This window comes from Anolis carolinensis, chromosome 1 (assembly GCF_035594765.1).
Source record: "Anolis carolinensis isolate JA03-04 chromosome 1, rAnoCar3.1.pri, whole genome shotgun sequence".
In the NCBI taxonomy this organism is placed as follows: Eukaryota; Metazoa; Chordata; class Lepidosauria; order Squamata; family Dactyloidae; genus Anolis; species Anolis carolinensis.
This window is the reverse complement of record NC_085841.1, coordinates 237374011-237387902: the sequence shown is the minus strand read 5'-3', so window position 1 is coordinate 237387902 and position 13892 is coordinate 237374011. Positions and strand designations below refer to the sequence as shown.

The 13892-nt window shown below is 40.4% G+C and overlaps 1 protein-coding gene across 1 annotated transcript; it reads left to right on the top strand.

Annotated features, from left to right (window-relative positions):
- Nucleotides 1-3839: 3839 nt before the first annotated feature.
- On the top strand, nucleotides 3840-13839 carry pold4 (DNA polymerase delta 4, accessory subunit). The gene is made up of 5 exons (XM_003214969.4): nucleotides 3840-4013; nucleotides 7884-8018; nucleotides 11199-11300; nucleotides 11775-11886; nucleotides 13368-13839. Exons 2-5 carry the CDS (start codon nucleotides 7922-7924, stop codon nucleotides 13390-13392), a joined length of 336 nt encoding a protein of 111 aa, XP_003215017.2. The 5' UTR covers nucleotides 3840-4013; nucleotides 7884-7921; the 3' UTR covers nucleotides 13393-13839.
- Nucleotides 13840-13892: the final 53 nt, after the last annotated feature.

Below are 13892 nucleotides of genomic sequence, written 5' to 3'. Positions count from 1 at the left end.
TAAATAACACTTACACAACCTGATCAAGGTGACGGGAACCATAAATCCAATATATTAAAGTGTATCATTTCAGGCTAGATAAATCTTGTGCAATATATTCAGGCCCAGATTGATCGACGGTATTCCAATGTAATTACTCAAAAACCTGCCATCACCACCAGGTCTTCAGTTTCTTAAGGAAATTGGATAATGTAGGGGATTGCCTGATCTCTTTTGGCAGTGCATTCCAGTACTATTAATTGAGATTTACATTTGTCCACTGCTCTTCTACTATTGCCCTACTTCGCAGTGTGTTTCTATCATCTTATTACATGTGATGTTCATCAGTGGCTTATATACCTTTGATAGCAATCCCCTCTAGCTGTTTATGGCAAGGAATAATAATAATAATAATAATAATAATAATAATAATAATAATAATAATAACAACAACAACAACAACAACAACAATAATAATACTTTTATTTTTACCTGCCTCTCTTTGTGGTTCGAGGCAGGTTATGGAATAATTAAAACACATACTGTATATACTCGAGTATAAGCCTAGTTTTTCTGCCCTTTTTTAGGGCTGAAAAAGCTCCCCTTGGCTTATACTTGAGTGAGTGTCCTGGCTGGCTTATATTCAGGTAAGATTATATATGTAATCAGAGGTGGACAGTCTTATCTTATTAAAGTCTTATTATTATCTTAAATTACAGTTTTATATAAATATTCAAAAACATTTAACCTACTGATGTCTCAAATAATGTAATTTTATTAATAGCTATTTTTATTTTTGAAATTGCTCCCCTGAGCCAATGGAAGTCTTTGCTACTTTAACAGGATCTCTAACAATTTCACACACTGTACCATCACTCTGAATTAGAAAGTCAGAGAGAAACTCATTCCCTGTGTTGCGTTGGGAGCTCATCACTTTGGCTGATGGTCAAAATAACGTGATGTTCAGGAGACTGGCTGGCCGCCTCCATTTGGCTGCAGAAAGGTTTAGTCCAATCTCATAGTATATTCTGTTTAGCCAGCATGCTTGCTTTGCTCATGTCTTGTAGTATTCCTGGAAACCCATCACATGGGAAGAAGTAGATTGCTTTGACTCATGAGAGGCCAGGGACTAGAGCTACAGTCATTAGTTTGCTACTGTTGCCTCGTGGTTCAGCAGAGCTTGAAAAAGAAGCAAAATCTTTCCCTTCTTTTCCAGGAATACGTGGTTGGGAAGGCAAGCCTTAAAAAAAGCTTTTCTGAAATTATAAAATCACAACAAAACATCAACAGCATCAGCTCCTGTAAACCAGAACAACATAAAAAAATTGAGTGACTGTGTCTGAGGATAATAATTACATGAAAACTGTCGAATTTAGGTTAGAATTTAAAGTCAAAATTCAGCTACCTGGTTTAAGGATCAGGTGCTTGGCGTGCCCTGCTACTGAGTCAACTAGATGAAGACATGCAACGTGAGTGAAGACAAGAACAGGGGTTTGTTTACTTTCAGGCCTGAAAGGATGTCTGATACAGAATCCCCACTCAAAAGGAATTGAACACAACCATGCATTTTATCCCCTTTGGTGGTCATTCAAAGTCCTTGTGGCCTCCACGGATTGGACAGAAGTTGACCTGGCTTCAACCCAGGTTCCCGTTGGCTGGGGAAGCCTGATGACATCAGAGGTAGAGGGTGATTCAGTGTATTAAACAGTTCATATTGATCAAGTCTGGTTTGTACAAAGGGTGAGACTCAGAACACAATATGGCTGTTATGCAGATATGATGAGTTCAATGAAAAACATACAGATTTTATCTGTATGTTCTTGGAGTATGACAATCTCTCATCTCCAGCTCCCCTCAGGAGATTGAAGTCTTTGTTGACAAGATATTCGGTTTTCCGGCTGGCATTGCCTCCTTGAGGGAATCACTTCTTAGTCAGTGGGCAGCTGATAAAGCCTCTTCAGTTTCTGGTTTCTCGTTTCTGCCTCCTGCAGAATTCTGGAGTTTATAGTTTGGTGCAGCCCAGGACTTGTCTGACTGAGCTGTTTAAATCCTCCTCCCTAAAGTGGATTCAAGATGGATTTAAAATGGATCGAAGTTCTAGTGTGGTGAGGACACAGAGCAATATATTACAGGAAAAGAGATCACACCTAAACATTAGGAAGAACTTCCTGAAAGTGGTGAAGTCTCCTTTGGTGGTTTTAAATAGATGACCATCTGTTGGGAGTGCTTTGACTGTGTGTTCATGCATGCCAGAATGGGTTGGATTGGATGACCCAATTCATCTTTGGCAACTGTATGATTCTATGAGGCGGATAATGACAAAGAGATCTGAGTCAAAGAAAAGGGTAGGGCTGCAAAAGAGTGGAAGGATCATAATAAACTCGGAGATGATGAGAGATGGCTTGAGCCCAAATGGCTTCGGGAAGATAAGGTAAGTGTGCTCACAGAGGGATTTCAGAAGCTCTTCCTTTGGATCTCTCTCTGCATCATCAACAGGACTCATTGAAAAGGGTTTGAAGTTCTTTGCCAGCAAGTTGCTGACCTACTCAAGCTCAGTCATAGAGTGAGTGTTGTGGGATGTCCCTCACTATCTAAGATAGGCAAGTTACTCAGGGTATGATCTAACCCAGATACATCTAGGAAGGTTGGGAGTTGGCTCATGGGAAGAAGAAGAGGTGGATAAACATTCCTAAGTGAATCAGTTGATATCAGAGTGGTCAGGATAGGTAGATAGTGGCAGGATTCCTTCTCCAAGCTCTATCATGACATCAGTGAGGGTGAACATGGAAATGGACAGCTTTCAGCAGCAGTAACAAGGCTTTATCTTTGTTTTGTGGAGAAATAGGGCAGAAAGGGTAGGGCGACGTTGCCTATGCGAACCATGCTGAACCAATTGCATGGCTGGTCCCTCGCCAATATGGAGGAGGTGCTACCTTATGTGACTTAGAAGCACCCTAATTTCAGTAGAGCACAGATCTTGACTATTGAAGTTCAACTGAACAAAGAAATATTGTTTAAATTTGATTCATCTCAAGCCTTCCACCTCGAAAACAATGTCCTCACTGTGGAAGAACATGCGGGTCAAAAATAGGACTCCTTATAATTACACCTTATAGGTCACCTTATAATTACAGCAGAGATGTCACTGTCTTGCCAACATAACCGGGGAGAGCAGGGCTGTGGGAGTCCTATACCTGTACCTGGGGCCCAGAAATGCATACAGCTTTGACCTTAGAAGACAAATGATGTTTGTATAGAATAAAACATATAACTGTAAGATTGCAAGCCTGAAGCCAAGGATGGTTCATCCTAGAATTTGAATTTGACAGAGAATGTGCAACCAAGAGGTTACATTCCTAAACCAATTTTCTGTGGCCTTGTGACCATTTGAATGGGAACAACATCGTGTTCCAGAAAAAGCTTTGTGTGGCCCAGCCTTTCGGCCATATGCCAAGGGGCTATTCTGTTAATGGTTCATCCCTTCAAGATTAAAAGTCTGCCTAAGAAATTAGTAAAAAGGGGAATTTCCAAAGGTCTTGTCCACTGACTCTCTTCATCTCTCTGGGATTTGGTGCCAAATGTATCCAGAGAGACAAGCAAGTGAAGGGGAATCGGAAACAGTAACAAAAAGGAAACGAGACCTGTGAAGATGGGATTTGGTTAACCAGTTAAAATTCATGAGTAAACCAGGTTTTTTAAAATTTAAAAACCTGGTTTTTTAACCCCCCCCCCCCTTTGGCTACAGTCCTGCCCGCTCTCCCCCAGCACTGAATGACTTTCCACCCCGCAGCGATCCAGTGGGGATCTTATGTAAGATCACGGGGAGGATCTCTTTCCACTGGTGTTACGTCCCTGGAAACCTCTGTGCGCTCGGCAGCCTCCCTGCGCAGGAGGAGGAGGAGGAGTTTCTCTTTGCAAAGCGAAAGCAGCTCTGCTACTGGGCGATGCAAACAACCACCTCTGTGTCGCTCATCTTCCTCCCACTCCGGAGAGGCCACATTTAGGGTCGGGGTCGCGTTTGGCAGCTCTTCCCGGTAATGAAGCCCCTGCCTTTCCTTGTTCGCGCCCTTCGTCGCTTCCTCTCTCCCCAGGCGTCTCTCTCTCTCTCCTGCTTTTATCCAGAGGCTGGCGGAAAACGTCCGCAGGCATGGGCAAACTTGGGCCCTCCAGGTGTCTTGGACTTCAACTCCCATCATGCCTCACAGCCTCAGGCCTTTTCCTTTTCCCCCTCAGCCGCTTAAGCGGCTGAGGGGGAAAAGGAAAGGGCCTGAGGCTGTGAGGCATGATGGGAGTTGAAGTCCAAGACACCTGGAGGGCCCAAGTTTGCCCATGCTTGGTCTACATTGACCATATAATACTGTTCAAGCTGCATTATATGGCAGTGTAGCTCCGGCCTGAGAGGACAAGTTGGAAGCTTTAAATGTAGAGTGCATTTACCCTGTAGAAGTAGTGCAGCTTGACACCACTAACTGCCATGGCTGCTCAATGCTATGGAGCCGTAGTTTGGAGAGGCACCGGAATTCTTAAGCAGAGAAGGCCTAAAGACATGTGCAACTACAACTCTCATTTTGTAGCACTGAGCTGTGGCACTTAAAGTGGTCGATAGGGCACAGATATCTATATCAAATGCTATAAGAATGGTATATAGAATCATAGAATAGTAGAGTTGGAAGAGACCTCATGGGCCATCCAGTCCAACCCCCTGCTAAGAAGCAGGAAATCGCATTCAAAGCACCCCCGACAGATGGCCATCCAGCCTCTGCTTAAAAGCCTCCAAAGAAGGAGCCTCCACCACAGTCCGGGGGAGAGAGTTCCACTGTCGAACAGCTCTCACAGTGAAGAGGTTCTTCCTGATGTTCAGGTGGAATCTCCTTTCCTGTAGTATATATATTAAAAAAACAACCACTTAAATGTATATACTCTCATGTAGGTTTTAACGTGTGTATTGTGGTATGCTAGTATATAGAGTATTTTCTTTACAGTCCCAACTGGGTACTATCTTATTATGAAACATATAAAGCAAAACACACATAAACTTCCAACCGAAAACAGTCCACAAATACGGTATATATACAATTATACAACCTTATTATGTAACATATAAAGTAAAGCATACATCAAACTCAACGGAAAACAGTCCACAGCTGTTGTGTGTATATAGACAAAACTATGCAACAACAAGTAATCCTGGGTATGTTTCATAATAAGATAGTACCCAGTTGGGACTGTAAAGAAAATATATACTAGCATACCACAATACACACGTTAAAACCTACATTTAAGTTGTTGTTTTTTAATATATATATATACCATTCTTATAGCACTTAAAGTGGTGCCAGACTGCATTCACTTTACGGTGTAGATGCACCCAAAGTCTACAAAAAGTGCACCTACTGTACACCACTTTTTGTTTGCTATGGCTCTATGCTTTGGGGTCATGGGAGGTGTAGCTTTACAAGACCTTTAGCCTATTATTACAACCGCGCTGTTTTTACTTCCATGTTTTATTAAGTCTGTTTTTTATTTCTATAGGTTAATGTTTAAATGTTATAATTGTGGATGTTTTTGTCTTTGGATGTTTTTTTATATTGTTATTGTTTTTATCCGGGCTTGGCCCATGTAAGCCACCCCGAGTCCCCTTCGGGGGAGATGGAGGTGGGGTATAAATAAACATATTATTATTGTTGTTGTTATTATTATTTATTTCTCTGACAAAAGAATTGCTGGTGCCCAAGGCTGTATCCATGGGGAAGGGGTGGTTAGGGGTTTAACCCCCTCTGAAAATGTGCATTTTTTTAAATAAAAAAAACTGGTTAACTGGTTAACCAAATCCCCATGAGTATCCACTGAAGTTTTTCTGTCTTGAGTGTCCACTGAAGTTTATCAATGGAGTCTGATTTCTAAATTATTTTGCGTTGTGGAACTACTCTTTATGATTTGCTAAAAAAAGTTTCAAACACCCCCCCCCCTATTTTTTTTTTGGCTATGCCTCCCCAAACTCAAACTGCCAGGGTCTCATAGCATGTCAGTTAGACTGGGGTCAAACTTCCTAAACTAAGTCTACTCCATAAATTGACATCCTGGTATTGTACTTTATTTACTTAGGCAATCCCTCATTGTCAGAGTATGATGGTCTTCAAAGTTCTTGGAAGATGCCTTTGCATGAGTTTTTTTTAATGTGTGGAAGTCAGTGCACAGTTGATCAACATACATTATTCACAGAGGGCATTGTAGTTGATTGTGGCACCAGAGTTCTCTGACAAAGAAGGCTAAATACCTCTGAACTACAAATCTCAGAACTGTATAGCATTGAGTCATGGCAGTTAACATGCTGTCAAACTGCATTAAATCTGCAGTTTGGCTACATCCTCTTGTCAATGAAAGCTTTTGCTACCAGCTTCATTCTCTTGGGGTACATGTACACCATATACTGTATATACTCAAGTATAAGCCTAGTTTTTCAGCTCTTTTTTAAAGACTGAAAAAGCCCCCCTCGGCTTATACTTGGGTGAGGGTCCTGGTTGGCTTATATTTGGGTCAGCTTATACTCGAGAATATATGGTACATTTATTATTTTTCTCTATTATTATTGGTATTATTACATTTATTATTTTTCTCTATTATTGTTGCTACTATTACATTTATTTTACTCTATTTTTATTTTTATTTTAATACATTTATTATTTCACTCTGATCTTATTATTATATTTATTATTTTACTCTATTTATTACTACATGTATTATTTTCCTGTATTTATTATTATTATTATTATTATTATTATTATTATTACATGTATTATTTTACTCTATTATTATTAAAAGGATACATAAGCACATTTACATTGAAGAAGATGAGAATAATGATTTAATCAGAGTTGGACAATCTTATCTTAAATTAGAGCTTTATGTAAATATTGAAAAACATTTAACCTACTGATGCCTCAATTAATGTAATTTTATTGGTATCTGTTTTTATTTCTGAAATTTACCACTCTCGGCTTATACTAGAGTCAATGTTTTCCCAGTTTTTTTGGTAAAATTAGGTGCCTCGACTTATATTCGGGCCGGCTTATACTCGAGTATATATGATAATTAATACAGTTTGATGCCACTTTAACTGTAATCATATAGTGCTTTAGGATATTGCCACTTTACTTGAACCTTTGCCAAAGAATGCCTCACCAAACAACAGCTCCCATGATTCCATAGCACTGAACCATTGCAGTTAAGCTCAATTAGTTCTACAGCAGTGGTTCTCAACCTGGAGTCCCCAGAAGTTTTTGGCCTTTACCTCCCATAAATCGTAACAGCTGGTAAACTGGCTGGGATTTCTGGGAGTTGTATGCCAAAAACATCTGGAGACCCCAGGTTGAGAACCACTGTTCTACAGTGTAGATTCACCCTCTGTGTCTAAGGTGCCACAAGATCTCTTTGCACTTTGTTGGTGACGTTAGAGAAAAGGAGTTCCTTTTGGCCTGGTACCCTGGGGTGGGTTGGAAACAGTACTACTAATGGGTCAGAGCAGGTTGCAGGGCATGATCTTCTCATTGGGTCTCATGTAGAGTGCCAGTTATTGCAATTCTGCATGGTTGATTCTGCCAACTGTATCACAGGCTAATGGGATTCTGTGTAGAGAAGAGATTCTGACCAGCACAAATTCTCAGTATCAATACATAAATCCTGGAAAATGTGACAAAATGTATAAGAGGAAGAGGTCTCTGAACATTTACAAAATATCTTTCCTTTCCCATTTAGTAAATCCCAGGAGCTGTATGCGATCGTGTCACCAGCTAGACAGGAACCCAAAAAGAAACTCTTTTTAGAAAATAGGTAGCTGGGATGAGAACACAAAACGAGTTAGCTGAGAGTTTCTGCTTCTTCTCCTTCTGCTGCTCCTTACTTAGACCAGCTGCTAAATGCTCTCTGAGCATCACATGGAGCCATGGGTAGGAAGCGACTCATCACAGACTCATTCCAAGTGGTGAAGAAGAGGAAAAGAAGGAGTAAAGAAAGAAAGGAATGTCAAATCCCAACCCACGGTGAGTATTTCTACAAGAGACCAAGTGTTGTAATTAAACACATATCTTCCTTTATTTTCTGTCAGTCATCTGTGAAAAAAAAATAATAACATTCCAGATTCTGAGTTGTAGGCATACAAGAGCAGCACCTTTGAGAAGTGCAAGATTTTGGTTCTTTCAAACACATTCTCACTCCCCCTTTATTGATTCATGACCATGACTTTGAAGCGGGCTATAATAGTACTACTTTTCTCTCATCTCCTAATACCAGGGTATATAAGACATGGATATTTAATTTAATTATTATTGTATTTTGGTAACTGTTTCATTAACTTTGTACTATAAAATATGATGGAGAAAAATGTGTTTCTCTGTTTTTTCTCACCTTTTAAATTGCTGTTGATGTTTTATAATGTTGTTTATGTGGTTATAATGTTGTTAATTTTATTCATATATGTTTTAATCTATGTTGATTGGGCTTGTCCCCATGTGAGCCGTCCCTTGGGGAGATGGAGGCGGGACACAAAAATAAAGTTGTTGCTGTTATTATTATTATTAGCAAATTAGATTCCCTCTCACCATCTCCCAGTTCTTTTTAACCCTAGAAAGCTTAAGGCCTATAAACCCTAAAGGCACCAGATCCTGTCTGATCATGGTAGTTAAGCAGGGTCAGCCCTAGTGAGAACTTGGATGAATACCAGTGGCTGTAGGCTATATTTCAGAGGAATATTCTTTGCCTGAACCCCATGAAATTCATACTGTCACCATAAGTCAGCAGGTGACTTGAAGGCACATAAGCACAAGAGTTTTGCTATTTTAAAAAGAATAATCATATAAAAGGGGACTGAAACCATTGTTTTCCAGTACAACTGCTCTTGCATGTATTCACATCAAGGAGATAAACAATTTTGGTGACATTCAGACATTTCAATTAGTTTCCCCTTAAATTCCCTCCTCAATATAGACCAAACTAATTGGTCTATATTGAAATACAAACTGAACATGTAACTTAGTCACAAAAACTTAGTTATCTATATTGATTTATAGAATGTCAAGGTTTGTACTGTAGTGCATTGTTATCTGTATGATTTTCAGAAATAAAACCACAAAAAAAAACATTAGGGCATTTCAACATTAATATATTTGGAACATGAACCAAAGGTGGCTGTGAATTATACTATTCCCCACTGTTTGTCGCAGTATGTATATTATATCTAACAGGATTATTGTGGGGGGGGAAAACTATAGGTGGCTTTTCAGATCATCTTCTACAATATAAATAATGTCAAGAAGGAAGGGAAACTGCCTTCCTTTTGTATTAGACACGCAGAAGGCTCCATAATTGACAATGGCAAAGAGGTGTCAATCCACTCTACCACTTAACTTGCTTCAGATATGAGTCTGGGTGCCCAGGTTTCAGCAGTGGCCAGGAGTGCATTTGCACAGCTAAAACAGGTGTACCAGTTGTGTCCACTCCTTGAAAGATCAGATTTTCCTGTGGCACATGCCTTGATTACATCATATTTGGAATATTGTGAGGTACTTATATTGCACTGCCCTTGGAAACGGAAAACTTCAAAACACTGAGGCCACATTGCTGACTAGGGCAAGTTATAGGGAGCATGTAACCCCCTTGTGAAAAGAGCTCCATTGTCAGGACCCAGGCTGCAGAACACCAATAACCATGCGCAGAGACCAGAATCTATCTAATATCTTTATTAGGGAAATATATAAAGTCAATAAAAATAAGTGTAGAATATAGTTCAGAAGTAGACCTTTCAGGAAAGGTCAAATATAGTCCAGGAAAACAATGTCCAATATGTGATATTAAAGTCCAAAGTTATAATCCACTTCACCGAAACACACACTATTTGGCAAGCAATAGTGTGGGGAACTGTCCTTAGTCTTTGAGGCTTAAGGTAAATCCGAAGGAAACTGGAAAACAAGGCTTGAGACTGTGAAGCAAGGTCCGTGGTTTAAAACACAAGGCAAGGCAAGACTTGAAACTTGGCAAGATCAAACTGGAAACAAGGCAAACATGAATCAAGAACTGAGTCCATAGAAGTCCATGGTACAAGGCTGGGCTGGAAACTTGATCCGGGAACTGGGAACTGGAGTACGAAGTCTACACACGATCTCACTCCTCAAGCCGACGAATTGACTCCGCAAGGATTCTTTTGCGGGCAAACACCTATATAGGATCTTGTTTTCCCGCCAAGGAACACTTTCTCTGGGGAACAAGAAACGAAACCTATACTGTGTCCAGATGCATGACTCCTTAAAGTTTCCCAAGGGAAGCAGACTTAATCAGCTAATTGTCTGGCAGCTATCCTGGCGGTCCGGCGAGTCGCCTCCCGAGCGCTTCTATCTTGATTATAATAATTCCGGCGAGAAAATGGGGGAGATTTCTGCTCAAGGCTTGTTTGGCTGACCTCTTGTGGGCAAACATCTTGCAGCTGCAAGGGCTCGAAATCTGGCAGAAACGGTGGGAAACCCAAGTTTTCCTCTTCATCTGCCACAACAGTACTAGGAACGGGACTACATGGCCCATGAGTCATCACATCCATTGGCTTCCCATCTGTTTCTGGGCAGAGCCCAATGGGCTGGTTAGGACCTTTAAAGCCCTACCCAGCTTGAGCTAAAACTATCTGAAAGAACACACAAGTCTGTCTGACTTTAAGATCTGCAAGGAAAGGGTTTTTTTCAGTCCCATCTCCATACATGTTTTGTCTGGTGAGGACACAAAAGAGAGCATTTTTGGTGGCTGCTCCCACGTTGGGAGGTCTAGTTGCTGGCAGGTAAAAGCCTTTTCGAGAGGCATTTAGTTTTTAATGTGTTACAGCAGATTGACCTTTCAATGGGAGGGTGTTTCTATGTTTTAAATACAGTTTAACTTGTGTTTTTAAACAGAACTCCAATTTGTGTTTTAACTTTTGTATTAATAGTTTTTTGTAGTGGTACAATATTGTTTTAAATGGCTGTGATCTACCTTGAAACCCATGAAAATAATTAGAGGATATTACATTTTCTTTTGAAAAAAATCAGGAAAAAAACTATTGCTTCAAATGTTTTGGAAATCTTAAATTTCTGGGCTTCTGTGAAATCATGCTGGTTAGGAGACTCTGGGAACTGTAGTTATGCTCATTTCATACAAGAAAAAAAAACATAGGATGGTGTTAATCCATGTATTTCTATAAACAGACACAGCCCAAGCAGAATCTTCCTTGCAAGATGCTGCACAGCCAGACCAAGTGGAGTTATTGAAGCATTTTGACCTCAGCTGGGAATATGGTCCTTGCACAGGTAGGAATCATGTGCCTGGTTACCACTGAGCCTAAGAGCATATCCTTGAAATGAATGCAGTTTCACTCTGCCTTTCTGTTCCCTTTTTCTGTGCTGAATTTTAGATTATAAACCCCTTTGGGCAGAAGATTTGAACTAATTGAAGTACTGTTTACAAAGATAATGCCCTACAAATCGTAAACAAAGGAGCATTTGTTGTTGTTATGTGCCCTTAAGTCGTTTTTCACTTATGGCAACTTTATCAGTTTTTTCTAAGGGTCAGAGTGTGTGACTTGCTGAAAACCACCCAATGGATTTTCATGGTTAAGGAGGGGTTCAAATCCTGTTCTCCGGTCATAGTCCAACATACAAATGACTTCACCACAATGGCTCTCTGAAGTTCTCTCAGCCACAGTAGCTTCTCAATGAAGTGGTTAAGAAACATAGCTCTTGACATGCTGACACCTTTAATCCTGTCCTTTGCTTTGCTGACAGGAATCACCCGTTGGCAGCGCTGGGAGAGAGCAGAGTTGTTGGGTCTTCATCCCCCTGTCACCGTGAGGGAACTACTGCTGAAGTACAGTAAGGACCCCCTTGTTATACACAGGTGGGTATAGACATTCGTCTGCGCCCCATTCCCTAGGTGAAAAAAACATTATTTTAGGAGCAATCTTTGTATTGAGCAGTTGCAGGGCCCAGCTGCCATTGCCAATCCAAGGCAAAGGCATCCAGACATTTACTCTTTTTCTTTTTGCCATTGTGGTCACTTCTGGACATGGTATGGCCTAGACAGACACCAGGGACAAACGTTTGGCTTCTGGCTTGCCAAAGTTGTCCAGCAATAAAGCAGAGGCTTCTGTTTTGGAGGAAAAGGCTGTTGCAATTAGATTGTAAACAACATGGTACTTCTAGAGCAGTTTCACACTATACGATAGCACTATGATTCAGCTTTATCTACCATACCTGTATCCTATGAGGTTCCTAATTTGGTCACAAATACCAATGAAGGTATGAAGGCAGGTAAATAAAACAGTAAAAATCGAGTTAACTTTGAGGGATTAAAAGGCTTGAGGTGTCATTCATGAAGGAACACAACCCTTCCCTCTGTCCTTGGAGCTCCAAAGAAATATCTTTGGTAGTAACCCTGCTGGCCATATCACAGTTAAAAACTCCTGTTAGTAAATTCTGCAAGTTTGCTCAGACTTCAGCATATGTGTTGGACAACCGCTTCATTCCTCACATCCACCACTGCTTTGCCTGCTTGGAGCAACTCCCATCCTGTGAATTTATTTACTATAATACCATCTGAAATAGAACTGAGCACCAAAGACTTATTGTTGCATTTTTCATACTCGCATTAAATCTAGCTTCTTTTACAAATCTTTCAAAAGTGGCTGCTTTTTGCTTATGTGCTGGGGGAGGAGATTGTGTTTGTAAGTGCACATGAGCCCCCACAAATACTGCATGTCCCCCTTAGGCCTATAAATTTATGTGTTTTAAATGCAATTTTTTATCATGTATTTTTGTTTTAATTGATATATTGTATTACTGTTTTATCTTTTTATAGTGTGATTTGTATTATGTTACCTATATTTTGTCCTATATTGTTTGGGCCTCTGCCCCATGTAAGCCACCCGAGTCCCCACTGGGAGATGGTGGTGGGGTATAAATAAAGTTTTATTATTATTATTATTATAAAGCTTGTACATCGCCTGTAGTAAGTACTCCCAGTGATCAGCATCCAGATTTAAGGGTGTGGTAACAGTGAAAAGACTCAAAATGACATGTAGAGAAATTCATTTTCACACAGTATTTCTATGTTTTCTTCTTGCCTCATCTCCTCCTCTTCTTCTCTAGCCAAGACTTACTGGTCTTGAAAACTGAGAACCGTGGGACAGTCTCTGCCTCCAGATGGATCACTTGTTTAAGTTGACCATAAAATTTTGTCTGATCTGAGGCTGCCATTGTGGCGCTGGAGGAAGCCTAGCCTATTCCAGCTGCTTGACATGGGGCAGGGAAGAAGGCATGTTAAGATGCCAAGGCTGGATTCCCCAGAGAGTAATGGTACTCTGCATTCCTTCCTTGCAGCGTGTGGTATGAATACTCCCTCTGAGAAGAGCAAATGGTGGTTTCCTGGGCCACAGAGGAGCTCCTGCTAGTTTGGCATGATCGCTTTATGGAGAATTCCTTCATTCCTATATTGTTTTGTGGTGGGAGGCCAGGGCCATGGAAGAACATCAAGAATTCCTGCTGATCTCGTCATGGATCTGTCTTCAGCCTACATGTCTACAATCAGACCAGGCTTATACCAAAAATAGCTTTGCCACTTTGAAGAATAAGAGTTTGTTGTATTGTTAATGTGGCCTATGCCAAGTTAAAATACTGTTTGTGACTGATGAGTCTCAGTTTGCTGTGGCAGACAAATCAACCTCAGAGCCAGGTTAAATAGCCCTTAAATTCAGACTAGATCCACTATTTTCCTATTGTTTTATTGCATTTTAAAATCCAATTCATTTTTGTAAATATCCTTGGCTATATAGTAAAGCTGATTGCTCCAAAATGTGTGAAAAGAAATGATTGACTCCTACCAGGCTTTATTGCTGTCTTATGCAT